Source organism: Astatotilapia calliptera, chromosome 2, assembly GCF_964374335.1.
Source record: "Astatotilapia calliptera chromosome 2, fAstCal68.1, whole genome shotgun sequence".
In the NCBI taxonomy this organism is placed as follows: domain Eukaryota; kingdom Metazoa; phylum Chordata; class Actinopteri; order Cichliformes; family Cichlidae; genus Astatotilapia; species Astatotilapia calliptera.
In genome coordinates this window covers 7,835,939-7,858,200 of record NC_137423.1, presented here as the reverse complement: position 1 = coordinate 7,858,200, position 22,262 = coordinate 7,835,939, and the positions used below count along the sequence as shown (strand labels likewise).

Below are 22,262 nucleotides of genomic sequence, written 5' to 3'. Positions count from 1 at the left end.
GGCTGTTCCCTTTCACCTAAATGGAGCAAAATTTAAAGATTGAGCAGCTTCCAAATGTTAAAGGGGTCAGTGAATGAGTAAGGTCAGCCATCTGAGGCTACCTGAACATCCAGGAACAGTTTTTACCAAACAAAACTTTATACATTGCAGTGACGGACCACTTCGTCCATTGCAACAGTGGGACAGAAGAACTGCATAATAGCAAATCGACAGCTGTATCGTAAAAAACAAAAAAAGCTCATCGTTGCATTAGTCACTGCATAACAAGGTGGTTATTTTCCATAACACAGTGCAGACAGCTATCCCTCCAAGCTCAAACACACACACACAGTCTCTGTTGACAGGGCCAGCGGAAGTGCCAGACGTCATTAGCACAGACAAGGCTGCAGAGGAACACAAAAGAGCTCTGTCACTGAGATATGAAAAGGGGGTGAGGGGAAGGGGGAGAGACAAAGTTTGGGCGAGGGGAGATGCCAAGGAAGCTGCAATGAATTGGGATGGCAGCTTGAAGAGAAAAGTAGCAAAGGCGCAAGATGAGAAAAGTTATCATGGGAAAATAAACAGAAAAAAGTCATGAGGAGGAGAAAAAGAGAAACTGAACAAAAAACAAGCTGAGGATGGGACGATAAAAACAAAACAGAGGGAAAAAAAAGGAAAACAGAAATAAAAAGGAAAGCATTAAAAGGTGCTATTATGTGGAAAAAAACTTATCAGAAGTAAAACCAATCACTCTCTGCTTCTCAAATTTGGCCTCTGTTTCCGTCTTTCTTCAATTTTCTTCATTTCATTTCACCAGTTTAGACTCGTGGCAGGTAGGCTGACAGATTTACAGGTGTTTGTCCTGCCTCGAAAAGAAAAACGCAATCTCTCACACACGCACGGGCTCACAATCCGGCAGAGACTGTCTGGTTGTGTCAACAGTTTTAAATTCTTGCCGGCATGCACGAGGCACTTCATTGATTAAACATGGCAGGAAGTGAACACCAATAAATAACCTTTACAGATCAGCGCTAAGTGCATTTTTAAAACAGTGAGTGGGCTCAAGGCACACATCCAGGCAAACGTCGATCGTTGCCACCTCACAGTTGGTTCTCGTTGAGATCAATCACAAAATTGGACATGGAGATAATGAGAAAGCCAGGCTCAATCATATCGTAAGAGCCAAAATGCTCGTCAGTCCCGCTGGCAAATGGATGAATCAAAGTTGCAATAGTATATCCTGTATGCTGATTGCAGCGCAAGAGCCAAGACTGCATTATAAGTCACAAGCTCTAAAGCTCAGCCTAGTGAAAGGCCTAGCTTATCAAGTCTAAGACTAAGGTCAAGGGAATATAAGATGTTAAAAATTCAACATCTCATGAGCGGAAGCCCGTTAACAAAAGTACAGTTATCAAAATATGTTTTGTCTTAGAAGCAGAATGTGATGCTTTGACAAAGGGCCCACTCACAAAGGTTACAAAGACTGCCCATTGGCCTTTCTCTGCTCCTTCCTACAACTTAGTTTCATCGGTTGGTTTAACCAGGAAGCTTGCTGCATATTTGGCCTTCCCCATCTGCTGTGGAAGGGCACAATGAAGTGTTTGTGCGCCTCCGGCCTGTGTCCTCTGTCCGCCCCCCCTCCCTCCCCCTCGTCCTCTTTCCTTTAAGCCACAGATGTTCCCAGTGCCATCCCACTAAAGCTCCTCCAGACAAGACTGTGTTCTGTGTTCACCGGGAGTGAAAAGCCGCAGAAGTTTGAGGAGACACGACGAGAACTGAGTGGCTGGCTTGGATAGTGCAGTCATGCAGACTTCCTGGGATGTTTGCACTAACCCTCATATGAATTAACTGTGAGATCTGCGGGGGGTCAAAGATTAAGGCTGGTGAACTAAAGCCGACCACAGTGATGATTGTGCATCATCATGACTGGACAAGGAATGAACAGAGCAGAGGAGGAAAGGGGGGGGGGGGGGGGGATTATTATGTACGAAGACTATGAAAAGAACATACTGTACCTTCCTCTTTCACTTGCGAGAGCATCAATCTCGTCAAAGAAGACGATGGAGGGAGCGACGGCCCTCGCCTTCCGAAACACCTGCGAGCAGCGTCAGCAACAATAGAAAAGAGGAAAACAGGACAAATGTTTAACCGGACTTGTGAATCACTCCCAACCAGAAGTGCGCACAAACATACAGAGGAAATACAACACTCATTAATGCCATGAATTACATCTCAGGTCATCCTTTCATTGCGTAAACAACCAAAAATATCCAGAGCATGGACGGAGGAAATAAAGAGGCCAGGAAATCAACTCAGTTTGCATAACTTTCTGCTTACACAACTTATATATATACGTATATGTAAATGATAAAAAACAAGGATGTTAAATGCACATACCTCTCTCACAGCTCGTTCAGACTCCCCAACATATTTACTCAGTAATTCTGGGCCCTGAAAGAAAAGTTTAAAGCGATTTAAAGTTATTCAAGCTAGTCTAAAACGTGACATATTTACAACCTGAAATGCTAAATTATATTAACTAATACTCAAAACACTTTGATGTGGGTTTTATTCTGTCCAGAAAGAATTCATTTGCCTTAATTACTAGCACCTTTATGACTAATCATTCCTTTTTTATCCTGAAGCTTCATCTGGAGGCAGTCCTGTTAGCATAGCTGTTTAAACTGTGACCACACAGCAGCTGCTTCTTTGTCACATCTTTTGCAGGCTACAAAGAGCCCGGTGAAAAACAAACAATGATAATACAGCGTAAGAATGTTACAGATTACAGCAGTGCGTGCACGTGTGTGTGAGTGCGTACCTCCACAGTACTCTTTCGATGTTTACTGGACACTGTGTACTGCTTTATGCAACACCTGTGGTTCACTTGGCAAATAAACAGTACTGTTTGCTGCTGCGGCCTCCCTTGTTACTGTTAGTACAATAGTGCTACCAGTACCTACTATGAACGCCACGATAACTGTAGCTGGCATCACAACCTACCAAATTAAATCTCGGGCTCATTCTCACAGATAAAATTGAAGGTTTGTAACCAAAACCAAACACTGCATTGGCTCAGCCAGATCAAAACTGTGTGCAGGACAGCAGCCAAATTTGTCAAGGTTTTTACCCAGCCTTGCTGACAGTGATAAATGAGCATTTTATTTCCATTTAGTTGCAGTTTCTTCCAACTGGAAGACACTAATTCCTCCAGATACCACTGCTACTAAGACCACATCCACACTCTGCCGGTTATGTTTGAGAGGATACTTTTTTCCCCTCTTCATTTTTGGCCTCCTGTCAGCCTAAAACCAGAGATGTTTGAAAATGGTTTCTTGAGTTTTCCCTCACAGCTTGGACAGTTACATCTGGGTTTTTACAAGAAGCATGGAATATACTTAAGATATGTTTAAATGCTCTGCAGCAGCAAATCAACTAATACTGTACTAGGAAAGCATCTCACTGATGCGTTCAATGTCAGTATGCTATTGAAGAGCATCGATCAGAGAGACGTTTGGCATAACAAACAACCTGCTTGTTCAAATAGATAATTACTGGAAAGCATACGCTTGTTATTTCCTGACAAAATAGGAGGCGATTAAGCCATTTCCGGCATTTCATTGTGGATGAGGGAATTGTGGACGCTAAAAAATGTACTCACTTCATTTAATTCTACTTAAACTGCTATTATGACTAATTTTACTCAAATTACTACAAAATAAACCTCCAGTTCTCTCTCTTCTTCTTAACTTCCTAGTCCTTTTCTCCCTCATATCTCCCTTGCTCAGAGCAGATAAACATCCACTCAAACCTCAGAAGAACTTCCTCCACTGCAATCCACCCTTTCAACGCCTCTGGGCTCACCGAGGAGACGACACTTAACTCCCAGCCCCTTTGTCTCCTGCAGTAAGTGAGGAGGTTGACTCATTAATCCCTGGTTCCTCACTCTCTGTTGTAGAGCCAAAGGGTGGACATGGTGAGTTTAAAACCATTGACAATGTAGAGATATGAGCAGTCTCCGTATGTGTGTGTTAGTGTGCACGTATGCATCTGTGGATTTGAGTGTATTTGAGTGGCTGCAGCGAGAGGAAACTAAAATTGACAAGATGATAATAGGGCTTTTCACACAGAGGAAACAGACTGAGCCTTAAAGTATCCACATTTAAATCTGGATAAAGTATCTATGTCAAAGCAACCGCTACTCTGGAAAAACCTGATAGTGTTATTTCAGATGGTGAGAGTGGCTTTCAGCAGGAGGGACAGGATGTTTTTACCCTTCTCACTGATTCTTTTTGTGACGACTTGAAACTTGCAGCACAAGATTATAATAAAACTCTTTAAAAAAAAAAAAGCAGTAACTTTGTATCAAATGCTAGAAATAGTCACCAGGACTAATGTGCGTGCACAGACATTAAACAACTCGTATTCCTCTGGATTATATTTGCTCCATTAAAATGCTATTGCACATTGAACCTGATTATTGTAATTAGGAAACAGCACGTTTTGTAATTTTCAGGGGGATATTTGTTTTTAGAGTAAGTGTAACAACATTTTTGGTTTCTACAGTGCTACCCTTTGTTTTTCACCAACTGCCATAAACGTTGTATCCTCGACCCCAACATCATGCCAAAAGGAGCACTGCCTTCCGTCGATCCCAGAGGTTTGCGACAGGATTTGATTCGGGTAAAGACGTTGCAGTTCACATCTAGATTTGCTCCTGGCTTAATGGTGCCACTTGAGAGCTTCTGTCTTGGCTTCTTGTCTTCATGGCAACATTCTTTAAAAATATTCACTGATAACAATTCAGCAAGCTGATCAATCAATCTCTGTCAACCGTGCTTGGAGGGCAGCGAGGCTAACGTGGCAGAGAAGATGGAGTGATGAATGAAAGAGGATAAACACGGGGTCAAAGGGCAAGCAAGGAAGCTCTGTGCAGAGGAAGCTGGCCCGCCAATCTGCCTTCAGGTCATTAGGGAAACATCACCACTGCTACTTCAACACAAATGATATCTCAGTGTTCATTTAACTCTTACATCTCACTGACAGACTAGAGATAAATGTCAGTTAAGTGGAGTTCCCATCTGCGTTTGTGGTTTCCTTTTAATGCAATTATCTGACAAATCATATGGCCCCGTGTGTGTTTAATGGTACTAAGAGCCCATTTTACTAGTTTGTGCTCATTGTTTTGGTGATTGAAATTTTAGTATTTGCTTCTTGCATGTCACTTATTAGCTGGTATCTGTGTCTATGCAACGCACCAGTACAGTCTTTGGATGAAGGAGTGATCTACACATTAGCTAATAACTTAGCACTAACCTTCTTGTCTAAATAGGGCAACATCTACCTCCAAAAAACAAATATGATACGACTGATTGATTTCATTGTAGTAATTTCTTTTTTTTGTATACAATCTATGCTAAAAACATGGAGTTGTGAAGCAGGTAACTTGGTGCAAACATCTTTAAATTTCAGTGAAGATGTGAAACACAACTGTTCAACACATGCACGTTAAAGGGAGGTAATTTCACTAAGTTCTTCCAGTTGGTTTCTGAGGGAATGACAATGCAACGTACATAAACACTGCTGTTACTGAGGTTCCGCTAAAAAGGCTTGGACTGGGAGTTGAGATTGACTCAACAAATCACCCATCATCTAACTAATGGCTGAGTCATATGCAGTGTTTTGGCAGAGCACTCAACCAAGAATATGATATGAACAGGCACATCTGTAAAACATTATTTGTTCATATTTATGTATGAAAGTTTGGAAAAAACAGCAAGCTTTGGCCCAGTGCCTTTTTTGATTTCAACTCATCATCCATTGCATAACAGAAAAGCAAAATTCTCTATTAAATCTCATCTAAAGAAAGATAGCAAAGGATTATTCTTAAGATTTCATGGAGGAAACTCACTTTAATAGCCAGAAAGTTGAGCCCACTTTCATTAGCCAGAGCCTTGGCAATCATGGTCTTCGAGCAGCCCGGAGGCCCATAGAGAAGAACGCCTTTAGGTGGCTGGATCCCCATGCGGGTGAAGGCCTCTGGGTGCTTCAGGGGCCACTCCACTGCCTGCTTCAGTTTTAGCTTCACTTCTTCCATCCCACCCACATCTGACCAGCGGACCTGGAACGAGGGAATGAAGTAATACAATGTTTTTTGTTTTTTGGGGGGGAGGGGGTAAATAGTTACAAATGTAGTTTAATAATGCAGCTCTCTAACAAGTTACCGAAACCAAGGCATGTTCTCTTTATCCCAAATGACTTTCAAAATAAAATACCTCACACACTAATAACAAACCTTTTGTTATAAATGTTCAAGGAATGAAAAATAAATTCCATCCATCCATCCATCCATTCGCTTCCACTTATCCTTTTCAGGGTCGCGGGGGGCACTGGAGCCTATCCCAGCTGTTATAGGGCGAGAGGCGGGGTACAGGGATAGGTTAATTGATTAATCCAAATTGCCACATAGGTGTGAATGCGGGAGTGAATGTGAGCGTGAATGGTTGTGTTAGCCCTGCGACAGACTGGCGACCTGTCCAGGGTGTACCCCGCCTCTCGCCCTACGACAGCTGGGATAGGCTGAAAAATAAATTCTTTAGTATAGGTAATACAACAAATATTTAGTGTTTCATCTTTAGACTGTTTTAAGCTTTCAGCTGTTATCATGTTGTGAAAGTACTCTTCTATCCCCTTGCATTTACGTCTCAATGATGGAATTGACAATGAGTCAAAATGACGATCTTTCAAGTTGAATTTTATTTTGGGAAAGAGGACCAAGTTGCAGGGAGGAGAAAAATTTGGTGAGTAAGGTACAGTAAGAGAAGATTCTATTGATGTGGCCAAAAAAACAACAACTTGTGTTTTCAATTTGTTGTACATGACAGCATGATGGCTTGCTTCTGTTCTGCTGAGTGTCCTCCCTCGGATACCCAGGATTGGGTAATGTGTTAGGAACAAAAAGATGTCATTTCATGGACATACAAACATGTGTTTGTCTGCATGGCTCCTGGAAAGGCTAAAGTCCAACCTGGTGGCATCAGTTAGGCTGAAGCATAATGCCCCAGAGGTTTTCCATTGGCAAGCATGGTGGCAATTCTTTCATTCTCCAGGAACTGCCTGCATACTTTCACCACATGAGGTCAGGCATTGCCATGCACCAGTGCACCAGGAGGAACCCAGGACCCAGTGTACTAGTGTATCTGAAAATGGGCCCAAGGATTTCATGCGTTGTCTAGACTGTACAGCTCCGTGCGTTCCTCCATGGATATGCCTTCCCAGACCATCACTGACCCACCACCAAACTGGTCATGCTGATCAAGGCTACAGGCGGTATAATGTTCTCCACAGCCTCTCCAGACCCTTTTACGCCTGTCACATGTGCTCAAGGTGAAGGTGATCTGTGAAAAGCACGGGGCACTAGCGGTACACGCACCTATTCTGGTATTTTATGGCAAATGCCATTTGCCACGATGCCAGGCTGTGAGCACAGCACCCTCTTGAGGACGTCAGGCTCTCAGGCCATCCTCACAAAGTTTGTTTCTGTTTCTTTTGTCTGTCATATTCACACCAGTGGGATCCAGGTATCCCCTCATGCTACCTCATAATACCATTGACTATTATATTGACTATATTAAAAAAAAAAAAAAAAAAAAAGCTTTCAGAAAAGATGAGCAGGGAGAAAATATCAGTGGCCTCCAACTGTAAAACCATTCCTGTTGCGGAGACTGTCTCACTGTTGCCCCTCTAGTGCACCTGTTGCTAATTTCATTAACACCAAAGCAGCTGAAAGTGATTATAAACCCCCTTTGACACTGACCAGATCAACATCCAGAGGTTTAATTGACCTGATGCTAGACTCTGCATATAACACTTATCAGTGAACAGGCAATCGAAGAGAAGTTAAAGAAGAAAAAGAGGCAATCTTAGTATTAGCTGAAGCAGATTTAGAAGAGTCTGGAATCCAATCAAAATGTTGACTAAAACACCTCTGGTTCAATGCAATCAATCACCCAAACAATAACATGCAATCAAGCAAACTATATATGTATCTCACTGGCAGAGGACGAGAGTGCCCAAACTCTAATAAATGCTCACCATTAGTCCTTTATTCCAATATAAAGCTCAGACTCACATAATACACTCAAATACAAACACATCGCCAACAATAAGTGCAACAGACCAAATAAACTCTGATTGCACACTGATGTCACTGATGTTCTCATGTAACCCACAGGAAGACCTTTTTAACTTTCTGACCACACGAGTAAATCGCAAAGAATGTCAAGTTCTTCCAAACTGTTGACAGGGGTCGGGTGGAGAGGAGAGAAATATAAAAGCATATTTGGAAAGAGATGGAGGAACTGAGGGCTTGGATTGGGGAGACTCTGGACAGAGTGAACAACAACAGAGCGAGTCTGCCAACAGCTGTCTGTCTGACAGATGGAAGGAGGGAGGAAGGGAGGGAGAGGGTCCGGCAGTGAACAACCGGAGGAGATAAAGCAGATAAGGAGACAGCCTCATCCAAAAGCCTCTAAAGCCTTCCTGTCTCTTTCTTCGTTACCAATTCTTTCTTCCTTATGTTTCACCTCTTATGCTTCTTTCGGTCTGCATCTCCTCTCATTCTTTTTTTCCCCCATCTCCTTTTAGATCCACTTTCCCCCACTCATTCCTTCCTGTTTTACTTCTGTCTTTATCTATCGCACTGCTTTTCTGTCCTCCCACATTTGGATTTGTCTTATTACATTCACATGAACGAAAGAGAGAAACCTGTTTTTTTAGGAAGTCAAACAATGTGTCCATATGCAATGTAGTACAGCTGGATACTGTAAAATCTACACACAGTAGTTCAGAAATAGCTCCTCTGCTTCTAAGCTTATTTTGTGTACTGGTGACATAAGATGCTGTCACCAGCAGGGGCACCTTCAGATTGTTTTTCATAAGGGTGGCCATATGAGGATCACTAAAAATATTGGGGTGGCACACGCTGCGCCACCAACCTTCTGTCTGTGTGTGTAAAAAAAAAAAAAACAAGTTAACCCTTTAAGACCTACCATAGAACCAAGTCCGCCAGAGCTTATATTATATTTTTACATGCTGTAGTGCCATTTCTGGGAGCATTTCAAGTTGCTATACATCAATACAACTGTTATAGCCCATATTTTAATAATATGTATGCATTAAGTCCATAGTAACTACATTAATTGCAAAACAGTGCAATAAACTACAAAAAAAATGAAAATCGTTTTTGGTTTTTTTGCATATATTTCTACCTGGAGAAATTTAGGAGGTTTATCCCTCAAAACTTAAAATACAAAAAAGTTGCAAAAAATAGTTTACAACAACAGGGAATTTATTTTGAGTGTCTTCATAGTTTTATTTTTAAGATACACCAATTTCTATATACTGCAGGAAAAACAAAAAACAATCCTATGATGCAAATTTGCAAAGAAAACAGCATGTGCATCAAAATAAACTATTTCCAGCAGTGCAATTCGAGTTCTAAGCATCCCAGCAACTATTCAGAAAAGCATAAAGTCAAACATGACTTTATGCTTTATATACGTTTTTGTTCCTGCAAGCGCCTTTTATGCAATTTTTGCAAAGCTTTATGTGGAAGGAAACTGTGACCTAGGACAAGCTGATGGCATAAGATGTAAGTACAACTCCTCCAGTTTCATATGCAAAAAAAAATAATTGCGCTAGCTTACGCAGTTCCGGTTCTACAGGGATTTAAAAATAGTTACGCAAAACAGAGCGTGCCCGCTCCGACCGGTTTTAAAGGGTTAATGTTTCAACTCATTGTAGGATGCCTTCTTCTCTTGTGCTCATGTTTATTAAAAATATTACCAACATAGGACAGTCTTGCCAGGAGGGGCCAGTGCCCCCCCGGCCCCTCCTTGGTGGCACCTCTGGCCCTACCAAACTTGTTTCTACATGTATTTTTCATTTGTACCTTTAGACTGACTGTTAAAATAAACAGACAGGCTCTAGTTAAACAGTTTTCAGTTCAAGTGCCACAGGTCTGAATTTCACAAATAATCTAAATGCAGAAAACACTCTGAATACTGAAAACTTTTAATTCTTTGAACTCAACAATGCGATGTGACATGTGAGAGTAAAATTCAACTGAAAGCCAGTGCAAAGTGCATTCAAAATGTTCCTTGATCCTGCACATAGAAATAAAAAGCCATAAAAGATTTAAACATGATCAAGCTCCTCCTCAAAGTTATTTTCTTCTGCATCTCTGGAGAGCTTCCATCACTACTAAACCACAAATTTGGGCAGGACCAGGGCAACTGTTGCTCATCACCAGCACTACTTGCCAGATTTAGTTCCCCAGAACTTCATCCACTTTCCCAAAATGAAATTCAAATTGAAGGGTCGAGGTTTGATACAGCGAAGGAGATCCAGTGCGTACTGCAGAGGCACAAATGTGAGTGGTTAGGATGGGGCTTACAGGGAGCAATCTTAAAGTAACAGCTGTGCTGGAAGTGCCGCGGTGCCACGCACGGAAACAAATTCCAACCAGATATGGCTTTTTATTCACATTAGGAGGCAGAAAACTCTATCCTCTCACCCCGTGATGTAGATATTGTTCGTCTCCACAACAAAACAAGGTTCCACTGAACTCTTCATTACTAAACACCAGTCATTCAAGCACCACCTGTTGAGCACCAGTCAAATTTTCTAAAAAAGAAGGTAACCTTGTTACTGTCAACAAGTGCAAAAGCTATTTACATCTACCTTCCTACCTTCTCTTCCCAGAGCTTTCTATTTTTTATATCTCTCCACTCATTCCTTTTTCCTCACTTGACCTTCTCACTATCACCCTCTCTCACTCTGCCTTAAATACATGCTCAAATCTCTTTCCCTTCCCCTCTTTTTTTCCTTTTTACTTCCTATTCTCTCCTCACAAGCTTGTCCCCCCTCACCCTCCCTACTGCCCTCCATCCAAAGGTAACACATCCCAGGCCACCGGCGCCGTCTCCGGGGAACAGAGCACCTAATGGAAACCTGGCGTCTGGCCACATACTGTAAATACCGAACAATTTATGGACAGCGCTAAGCGAGCGAGAGAGAGAGGGTAACGGATGGTTGGAGGGGAGGGAGGCGAGGAAAGGAAAAAGAGAGAAAACAGTGCTGCAGAGATGAGAAGATAAGCCGAAAGTAGGTAAGCAAAGCAAAATGCCCATTTGAAGCCCCAGAGAGTAATGAAATGAAATAAAAAGTGAGATAAGGTCATCTGTAAAACACGGGAGATTGAGGGAACAGGTGAGCATGATTAGAAAAAAAATGGAGGGAGACAAAAAAAAAAAGGAGGTTTTTGTGACATACATTACACAACATTTATAAAAGAAATAATTAGAAGGCAAAAAATGATAACTGAGCAGCTTTGTGCTGATACCGATGATATTTAAAGCGAATGACGTGAATTCTCCAACTACGTGCCTCGGCTTTTACTTTTTGCCAAGTTTTGCAGTGTTTATGCAGTCATTCAAACTGAAATAGTATCATTACTTTGTGATGTTTTGCAACTCTGAGAAATTATATTAGACAATAAGGGAACAATAAATCATCTGGATATTACTTTTGGTGAAAAAAGGCAAAAAATTGCAGGGATGGTCCAAACATTTTTCCTGGCCTCATTGGCTGCATTTATTATTTACATGTATGAGTGCAGCATCGGGTCACAAGAGAAGAATGTTTTCTAGAACTTTGCAGTTTTCCTGGAAGTTTAGGTCCCTGAGAGTTTTCGATGATTACGCTGATGACACAGGTAGACACATATTAAAATTGGCTGGAGGTACAATGATTGAACATTTCCTTTTCAACTGCAAACAACGAACAGCTGCTAGGGTCAAATGCAGAGAAAAAGCATGTAAGCCTCCAAATTAGCAGCCACATCCACAGGCGTTTAATTACAAATCAATTATTCCCATGTTTCTATCAAAGAAGCAGATGTGCAACACAACTTTATGCACTCATCTTCCCCCCGTTTTTTGTTTTTTTTAAGTTGCCTCTGCAGACTCAATGGAGTCATTGTAAGAAATAACAATAAAAAGTCACATTAAGTGTAAGCTGCCTTTTGTCACGAATGAAGTGTTTGTGGAATTAGAAGGCAATGTTTTGACTCACACCTCGCTCTGCTGTGTTTCTCCCCCTTCTTCCCTCTCTTCCTTTTTGTACGAGACCCAGTTATTATCTTTTACTGTTGTTTTCTGAACTTTACAAGGGGCCTTCTCAAGCTCGGGTCCTTTGATGGGGCTGTGAGGAGGGGTGTGGGGGACTTCACAGACAAAAAAAAGTCAAGAGAGACAAGGAGTATGTTTAAAAGGAAGAATAATAGGCTTGTTATACAGCTGCCAAATAAAAATATTAAAGCCAGGCTATAAAGTGGAAGATGTTCATTGAAAAAAAAACTGGGTAAACTGAGATAGTTTGAAGAATTTCTCATCACAGAGCAAACAAAGGATTAAATCAAACTTCTGATGTATTTAATCATAAATAAATGGTAAATTGAGAGGCATATTCTGTAAAATCTCTAGATCTGTGATCTGAGAAGGTTTCGGAGGAACTCGAGGCATGTACTTATACGGCACCACTGGAAGTTTCTTATATAAAATGGATTAGAAACAAATGTTTGCACTCATGTGGATATAATCAAGTCCGGGGCTCTGCGGCTGCCCTTTCAGCTGAGCTGTGCAAGGAGAGGAGAAAAAAAAAATCCAAACTCAAACTCACTCCTCTCTTGTTTCCAGGAACCGGCCACAAGGACTGAATGTCTCTGGGCGAGCTCAGTGCAGAGTGCTGCAGAGAAAAGGGGAGGCGGGTGGAGGTGAAGGGATAGGAAGGACGTTTCTTCTTCTTTTCGCTTTCTCTTTTTTTGGTTGCTGGCAGGAACCGTTAGCGACCCGATCTGCTTTCAATTACCGGTGGAGGATGATGTTAGCCCTCTTCCTGTCCGTTATGTCTTGCACATGCAAACTCCAAAACATCCTGGAGTCTCACCACTGTCCTCTCATCTCTCCTTCCCCTCTGTCCCTCCCCTCCTTTGCTCCATTTTTCTCCCTTCATCCACTAAGAACAAGTGATTCATCTTCATTGTAGCGGAGGGTAAAATGGCCACGGGGTCATTTCCACTCTTCCTCAGCCTGACCCTCATCTGCTGGTAATTCAGTGGTCAGAGAGTAGTTAAGGGATTGTTTCATGTGCATTTAAAAGGGACAATAAAATACACAGGAAGACCGCTGCTGCTGCTGCTCTCTTTGAGCTTTTCTCGCGATTCTGTTTAGTTTAGAGATTTTCATTCTCCTTTCGATGAAACAAAGATCGAATGAAACAAACCAGACTACTTCCTCTCATCATCTCATCCAGACTGTGTCATTATGAATGATGCCATAAATAAGTCAAGTATGTGAAGAGAAGGTCTCTTAATTTTTCCCAGACTACTCTTTGACATCCAGCTCCAGTTGAAAATGAACAAACAAAAGTCTTCATGCGTTTCTATGTCCACATGTGAGTACAAGCCCAGCCTCAGAGCTCTGTCCCTTTAGATTTAACCTGGCACTAACTGACACTTTCATAATAACAATCTGTTAAATGTCATGAAGTTGACATAGTGAGAATTTCAAAGGCATTGCTCATGACTTGAACGGAAGCGTGGCCCAACCGGAGGTTTAAGCTGATCGATCCCCAGAAACTCTTAAGATATGAAATTAATAAGTTTATATTCAGGAGCAATACATTAAAAACAAATTACTGACCACCTTTCAGAGCATTTCAAATCCTGCTATGTGGTACAGATCATCCTAGAAGTTTGTGCTCCGGTTTTTGTGAGTGAAATTCTTGTGTTAGGGTAGTTATTTGATTAGCACTAATTAGCAAGTATAGTGTCTATACGTCTATGGTTCAGCTGGCTGACTAAGCTTGCTAGCCTTAACTGATAACTGATAACAGCACTCCAGTCTCTCTTCTCATAAGGCGAGAAAGACCTAGAGTGCAGCTGCTCAAATGTTGAGGTTTTGAAATGCAGAGTTGGAAATCAATGTGTGACGTCACCACGATTACGTCTGTTATACAGTTTGTGGACAAGGAATAATCACGTCAGTGAGAGTGGTGATCATAGTGGAACATTTAGCAACTCAAGAACCAGATTTCTTTATGGCGTCAGCAGAGATATCTGTTTAATTTAGTTTTTACGGTGCCTGTGCTTCCTGTCTGTTGCATAGCAGACGTTGCACTCTCTGACGTTAGCTCGCTTTTTTTCCTTATTTCCTTCTTTTGGCTCTATAACTGGAAGAAAAACACTCAGAAGCTGTCACTATAACTGCAGCTTAACTTTCACTCCCATTAACAGTTGTTAGCCTATTTCCAAAGGTTAGGAACCATTTCAGGAACTAATGAACCCAGGAGTTAAATTTAGTCACTATGACATCATTTGATGTTCCTACTCTAACAATTTTACATCATGGACCTACGAGAATGATTAAGGGTGTTTTGACACCTGTAGGTCGTTTACTCCTGTCTGAATCAGTTGATGAGTTTGTAAACTTGTAGCTTTTCCTCATGATTTGGTTTCTTTCTGCACAGAAAAAAATCCAAAAGAACTCTGAGCAAACCAAAACGCGTCACTACAAACCATGTGAGCAGGTTCAGTCGGCTCATTGGCCAGATGTGTCTGGAGCGGAAGCAACAAAAGTAAATACAGGAAGAAAGTGCTGTGTTCTAGACTATTGGAGATCACAGAGGTTTTATATTCACAGCTAGTTGCTAGCCTGTACAGATTTTTGCACATCTATAGTACCTTTCCACATTCAGGATACAAAGCAAACGTGGCTACAGGAAGTTTTTTAGCTTAAACTTGTAATATATACCTGGTAGTTGGGTCGGACCGAGACTCTTTTGGAAGAGTTGATTACTGTGTTCACACCTGCACAAACGAACCAGCCCAAGGGAGAAAATGAACCAGATTTCAACTGAAATGGACTAAACCCTGCATGTGCGAAAACACCCTACCTTTGGAGTTTATGCCAAATGGCCAAATAAAAATTCCTGCTAGAACAGGAGCTTAGCTTTATAGTGCAATCTGGAAGCATCAGCTTCTACTAACTCCAAGATCAATATGAGGGTCATTTCTTATAGATGAGTGAATTTTTAAAAAGATATGTTTTTCACCTTTAAGAAGACAGACAGATGAGTCTAAATGAGCTTAAGTCATGAGAGAATGAATGGAAAAAACAAACAAACAGACTAGTTGTGTCAGTTAATGTACCTTGGGGACATCAATAGCAACCTCCCTCATGGCACTGGGCTTCACTACAGACATGGCCCACTGGAGGTCCTGCAGAGTGACTGTCACTGTCCCCATTAGCTGCTGGTCAGACGGTGGTTGATGGGAACCTCCCAGTGCTCGCCTCAGTGCGTGCAAACCTGCACAGAGAAGGTTTACATCAGCTACTGTAAATCTGTCACCAAATCAGAAGTGGAAAACAACTTCATGCTGAATAAAGAAAAAAAAAAAAAAAAGAACTGACTTGACACAGGTTTGACCTGAAGGGAAGCCTTTTTGTTTGACGTATAACAACTTTCCCTGAAGAAGCTTTCCCTGAAAACATTCAGGCTGACATATTATAGAAAAGATGGATCATTTCAAATTCAAAAAGAGTTCTGGATCCACTGCCTAAAAAAGAAATGCTTGTGCCATTTTTCTTCAGTTTCATTCCAAACCCATATGCACCAAGTCCGTTTTTTTAACTCAAAACGTTCAGGCTTGTACTTGCTGTGATGATACACACCTAGTGAATGCAAATCTTAAAATGAACGCTAATTCCCCTTTTGACGGTGAAAATAATTGGGCCTGCAGAGAAAAGTAAGCAGGCAGAAGGGAAGGAGAGTGTAATTGAAGAGCTTAAGGTTTGAATGCCTTTAGTCTGCAACTGAATAAAAAGAAGATAAGAAAACAAACACTGATGTGTCAGTACCAAAAAATGAGCCTTTGTTTCGCTCTGCAAAAACAGTCAATGCAGAGTGATCTCACGAGGAAAACAGTCTGGGCCGAGTTAGCTTTTAAAAATTGTGAGGTGATGACTGACATAGAGCACATACTTCTGAAGAAAAGGTTAGAAAAAATTATTTATTTACTGGAAAGGTCATTAAACATGCCTGCTAACCATAGAAAGCCGCTCTGTCTTCTATTGTTGGATGCCGAGCAGCTGCGGTCAAGTGCCTTATTTAGAGGAGGCTAAGCAGCACTTGTAAAGGGAACTTAGTTTTCTTTTTCCTGCTTTTCCACAATCAGTTAACAACCACAGTTGTTATCTGTGTCACGGGGGAAATGAAGATTGATTAAGGATCTTGTTCTGAAGCACGTTCTCAACAAAGGATGTTCTTACACTTTTTGTTTAAACAGAATCTGTTGTTTACTTCAAAGGAGCCTGATGTACTGTACAGGTGAAATTAGAACTGTGCAAACATCGGCAGTGTTACTGCATGAATCGGATCAGTGCACAAGGATTCCAATTGGTCATGTACAGTTTTAAAAACCTTCCAATTTACTTAAAGTGTAAAAGATTTGCAAGTAGGTCTAGGGTCAATGCTGCTTGCCATCACTGCTAAAAATGTAAGGAGAAATGCAAAGAGTAAAGCAATGACAGCATGCGAAACGCCATGTGTGGATCAGCTTGCATCCAGCTGTGGAGATTTAACCCCTACAGGTGGGAGGACAGGTCTTCTCTGAGTTAATTACATGCTAAATGTGGCCAATGATTAGTAGTTACAAAACCAGCCCACAACCACGTTTCCAACCCCAGTGTTGGGTAACAGTATATTAAACACACAACCGTTCTCAATGCACATGTGCACATATCACACAAACACACTCTTGGCTTCCTCTTCTGAGCAACAGGGTTGGGGTGGAGGGGGTCTGGATAGGAGACGGAGTGGAGAGGGCTGTAGGGGAACGGACGTGGTCCAGGGCTTGGGGCCAGAGAGCAGACGAGAGGGGATTTACGATCAGACAAGAGTGCATCCTGTTTATATTTTCCAGGACCCGTCTGACTAGGCAAGGGACAGACAGACAGACAGACAGCGAGGGAGCGAGGGGAAGTAGAAGAAGAAGGAGAAATTCAATTATTGGAAACGCATTTGTCTTCGGCCGAGCTCAATGTGTTCCCCAGTCCCGGCTCCCTGGTGTATGATGCATTTTTCACGCCCCTTCAATCTTTATCCCCAAACACCCACCCTACTTCTTACTCTCAATCCCCAGAGCTCTAAACATCCCATCATTCCACCTGGCTGCTGCTTCAGCTCTTCATCTGCAATAATGCTTCGTCCCGGCGCTGCTTAGACTGCAGAAAAACATCTGGTTTGAGTGGAACAGACGAGGCAAGACAGGATAGGATGTGGAAGGAAGCTGGGGCGAGGAGGGAGATGAGGAGCACCAGCCACAACACCATATGCACTAACCCCAAACCAAAGCTGCCTGCCCTGCAAAGGCAGTGGGGCCTCAGCCTCTATAAATGCTGAGAAGGTGATGGAAGAGGGCCAAAAACAGGATTAACTGCTGGGTTCAGATCTTCTTTGAGCTTAGAATGACCACGGAGATAGAATGATTTTGGACTTATAACTCTATAAAAATTTGATTATTCGTATTTTACACAGATCAGAATAAATAAACCTATATATAATGGGTAAATATAATAAGCCGCTTCTTCAGTGCATCTCTCATTCTGAAGATGAACTCCAACTCCACCAACTTGGACTGCTGCTGCTGATCACAGTCTTTGCTCTGCTCTGCAGCCTTGTGGCACATTAACCAGCTCCCTGGTTGGGGTGGCTCTCAAGCTCAGAGTTAATCTGTGAAGTTGGAACATGTACAGCTCCAGGATGAGAGACTCAATCAGGAAGAAGCCAACTGTCAACAAGGACCACCACAATAGCAACCTGGCCAGTGATACAGCCAGAAGGTAAAACACAAGACGGAAAAAGCCAAGGGTGGTTGGCTAGGAGCAAATGAAGTTTGAAAATAAGAGTCAGGAGACTGTTCAGATGTTCTCTCAGATGGATTAAAAATAAAATAAATAAGGAATCACCAAATATACTTGGACAGCCTCTTAAATATACCCGGGCAGCTTGCCCGAGCACAGAAAATGTGTCAGAAGCAATGTAAAGTAACATAAAAAAATAATACACTTATGTTAAAACAAAGGCAAAAAGCAACAACTATGCAAAATCACATTAAAAATACTTGAAGAAATGCCTTCATACTTCACTTTCTGCAAGGTCATTAACATCAGATTTTTCTGCACATTTCTGTGAAGCTTTTGTCACCACGTTTCAATCCTCTGTCCAGCAGCTAAAGTGAAACGCTCATCATCTGCAATAAGCTTTGACAGACAGCTAATGTTAAAGCTTCCAGTTAGTGGTGTGGCTGCATACAAGCACTGAAAAGAAAAGAAAAAAAATAACATAGCTGACATATGTTTAATAAATGTTTCATCAAAAATCATTCGAAACTGTCTGGATTAAATGTAACACTCTGCCAGAGGCAACGAAAGGCTTTGCAGAGAATCGTCTGGCCGAAGGGAAAACAGAGTTCAGAAGGCGCAGAGCTTCAAATGCAGCCTGGAAGCCCAGAGGGCGGCGGAAACTTGATTCAACAATTTGACTTTAACATTTTGCTTTAGGGATTCTCTTGGCTGACTTCAAGCACACATTTGGTTTAGTTATGAAAACATCCGATGGGAGGAGAAGAGGGGAAAAAAGAAGAAGCAACACAACACAATTTAATCTGAACCTTCTGTGGACTCATTTCCCTATTCCTTTCTTTCCTTTTTTTCCTTGCACTCCTGTTTTCCAGAATGCTTCACATTCACTAAGGGTCCACAGGGAATTGAAAGAAAAGGGGGCCTCCTAAATGTACAAGAATGCACATTTGCAAAACATCACACCAGGGCCTAAAGTAGGTATGGAAGTGAGAGAAGACCTCATTTCCCAGAGCTGGCATTGGAAAAAAAACAGAGGAGAGCGATTATTTGGGTTTTTTCCCCTTCCCAGGGGCACAATCTTAATTGCATCCGTCCAAAACAGACCTTGCCCCAAATCAAGGCCTTCTTTTCAGGGGTCACATCCTTTGATGCTCACACCAAACTGATCTGTCAACAACAGAATCAAACATCTGAATACCAAACATTACTTGGAGACACTTTAACATGTGAAGTGGCCAGAAAAAACATCAAGATAAGATATGCATTAGATTATTTTGGAGCTAACACTAAGTTACAACAGCCAACAAGTAATAAAAAAAATCAAAAACTTCTATTAAACAGTAGGATGCGGAGAATGTAGTGAAGTTAAGCAGTTTATGTGCGTCTATATATTGAGACAACCAGAAATCTGAAACACTGTCCTAATACTATAATATTATTTCCAATCGCAACGGGTGAAAGAGCAGCTAGTTTATGACGAATCTGTTTCTGCAAAATTGAAGGCAATTAAAGTATCATAAAGATTTATGCCATCCCATGAATATTGCAAAGGTCATTTTAATGATAGCTCAATTCTACTAGCAGAAAAGCAGGCAAAGCCACTTTATGGGTCACCTTTGAGGGACAGAGTCTTTGACTGTGCAGAGTCGAGGACTATGGGTAGCCAGGACTACGTAGTCAATACAGACACGTCAGCATGCAGTCTTAAAAAAACAGCAGTAAAAGAGATGACGTTAAGCATAGTTAGACTACTTCTTAAGTGAAAAGTTGGCTTGACGAAGACAGAAAGTGTCAGCCGAGTTCAACACAAAGACGTGTGAAAAAAAAAACTCATCAGAAGCTTAGAAGCACAGAGAGCAGCTACGGTGGAAAGTTTACACTGCTTTTAACACTCGAGGGGAGTGTTTAAAACAAGCACAAGGATAAATAAAAGTAGCAATGCTAATTGTTCCACATATTTTTGATACTGCCACCTGGTGATCGTGCACAGCCACAGCATGTAAATGACTGTCTGCAAAGACTTGTGCAGCACCCTTGATGTTCATGAACAACCTCTGTCAACTTCTAAAAACCTTGAAAACCCCAAAGTTTCTACTTTGAACATTTGAGCAGGTTTTCAGTACAAGCTTTTTGTTCATGCAACTACAAGTCCACTCAATACAACGTTCGAAACTTTCCCTCGACATTCAGAGAGGAAGAAACACAAGAGTTATGTGGGTAGAGGTTAAACATTCCAGCATGGAAGATTAAAAAAGGGAAACCTGACACAGAGAGAGCATCAGGGAGAGCAGATCATCACCAACAACAGAAGTGTACTCGCATATCAACACTGCATTCGACATTTCAACACAGAATAATCAGAGCTATGTTTTTGTGTTACGGTGCATTGTGTGCTGCTGCACTGAAAACCAATGAGGTTGAGCTGAAGCTCACCAGCAAGGCCGGCCTCGAATGATTGCAAAATACTTTGAGCATTACACCATCACAAAAAACCACAGGAACGTTTTCATTACTCGCCGGGGCTTCCGGAGCACTCTATGCACCTGTATTTACAATACCCAACATCTGTTCCCGGAACTGAAACACAGCAATAATATGTGCTCTTGAAGTACACACACAAACACACAGACACACACACACACATCACTGTCACTGGGAAAAGGTATGTGTCGGGTTTTAGGAGCACAAGCAGCACATTTCCGGATTTTATAAACAGGGGCCTCAAATAAACCTCCCATGCTGATCCGACTGATATTTATGTGACCTGTACTGAAATCCCTGAAGTGTCTTTAAAAGGACAGATGACTTGGGAAAGGCACTTTATAAGGCAATGCTGCCGCTGTAAACATCAGTGAGCATTTAGCACTGTTTGGCTCATTTAGTCTTCCACGGCAAAATTTATGTCAAACACACAAAACTCTGCTGGTTTTTGCTGCCGTTTTTCTTCCTCGTTTCTACAGAGCGGAGTAACCTCTAGTCCCCATTTCCTGTGTCTCATGCCCAGGAAGATCAATGGTTTGGGTTTAAAAACGCTCAAGTGCTGAATATTTAGGTTTAGGGGATTTTCACTAAGCGTGTTGGCCAAATCACTTTGCACATTTCCCGTGTAAATCATTTAGGCCATTTAGTTGCTAAAGTTTGAGTTGTTAAATATCGAGCCTGATCTTTGCCGTCAAATAGCAGGCTAACCAAAAAGCTTTCAGCTGACACAGTGGTGCATTTTGTGTTTATTATTCCATATAATCAATTTTACTGGCCCTTTTTGCTCCAGCAGGCTTCCCCTGTTTAGAGAGGCTTGTAAACAGTGGGTCCGGATGTGGCACAAACCAAACAAGCATGCACCGGCATACACACGTTCAAATAGACGTGCACACTCACACACGCAATTTGCACTGTTTAGACTGTGGAAATGAGTCATCTGCCAGCACCGGGATCAGTTGAACACCAACAGGACGACAGAGAGACGCCCGGAGTCTGTGAGGCTCCGCGAGACCACATGGCAGCTTCCAATACCACGCAGAACACCTAGGGGGATTCATTATGAAAAAGCTGTTTTGCATAATCTCTGGTGGGCTGGAAACACGGTCAAAGTAACATTTAGGGAAATATGAACACTAGAACTCAGCGCATTTGTGGTTATACTGGAGGAAGCTTTTGTCAGGGATCTTGTAACAAAACATAAGAAAGCATCCTACACTGTAGAGACACGCAACCCTATTTGACCGTTGCTCCTTCTTTTATTCTATATACAATTTATGCATATTGCTAATTAATTAAATGTGCAGGTTCTGCCAGCTAAGGTTTATTCTTACATAAATTTATAAAAATTTTATAATTTTGGCCTAAAACCTGCAATTCCTTGAGGCTAACCAGGAAAGCAAGTCAGTCCCCATGCACTCCCATATTTATATGCTCAAATTTAAAACTGAAATAAAAGATGTTTACAATCTGGTACAATACCCTTTTAGTTTTTTTCCTCTAAAACTACCTTCTCCCTTCATAATAACTGAAATACGACTGATGGATACTGACAATCAGCAGTTTTTTGGCACATTTTTCAGAGGAACTATCTGAGAAAATATGACTTGCAGCCAAGTTAAACGTAAAACAAGTAAAAAAAAAGCATTTTCAATCCAATTGTGTTTGTATGGCACCAAACCACAACAACAGCCGCCTGAAGGAACTTAGTACTGTGAGGTAAAGACTCTACAATAACAGAGACAAAATCCTAAAAATCAAGACAACCTCCCCACAAGTGAGCACTTGGCAACAGTGGGAAGGAAAAACTCTTTTAACAGG

General features: G+C 41.6%; 1 protein-coding gene across 4 annotated transcripts in view; it reads right to left on the bottom strand.

Moving 5' to 3' along the window:
• Positions 1-22,262, bottom strand: part of afg2a (AAA ATPase AFG2A) — a 110,629-nt gene that overhangs the window by 73,381 nt on the left and 14,986 nt on the right. For all 4 annotated transcript variants that reach the window (XR_013910747.1, XM_080305033.1, XM_080305030.1 and 1 more), the window contains exons 11-14: positions 15,251-15,408; positions 5,891-6,100; positions 2,377-2,430; positions 1,995-2,074 (exon numbers count right to left, since the gene is read on the bottom strand). Coding sequence is in view for 3 of the 4 variants with exons in the window: in XM_080305033.1 (XP_080161159.1) it covers positions 1,995-2,074; positions 2,377-2,430; positions 5,891-6,100; positions 15,251-15,408 (502 nt within the window). In the remaining variant the exon portion in view is untranslated. The remainder of the gene's footprint in view (positions 1-1,994; positions 2,075-2,376; positions 2,431-5,890; positions 6,101-15,250; positions 15,409-22,262) is intronic.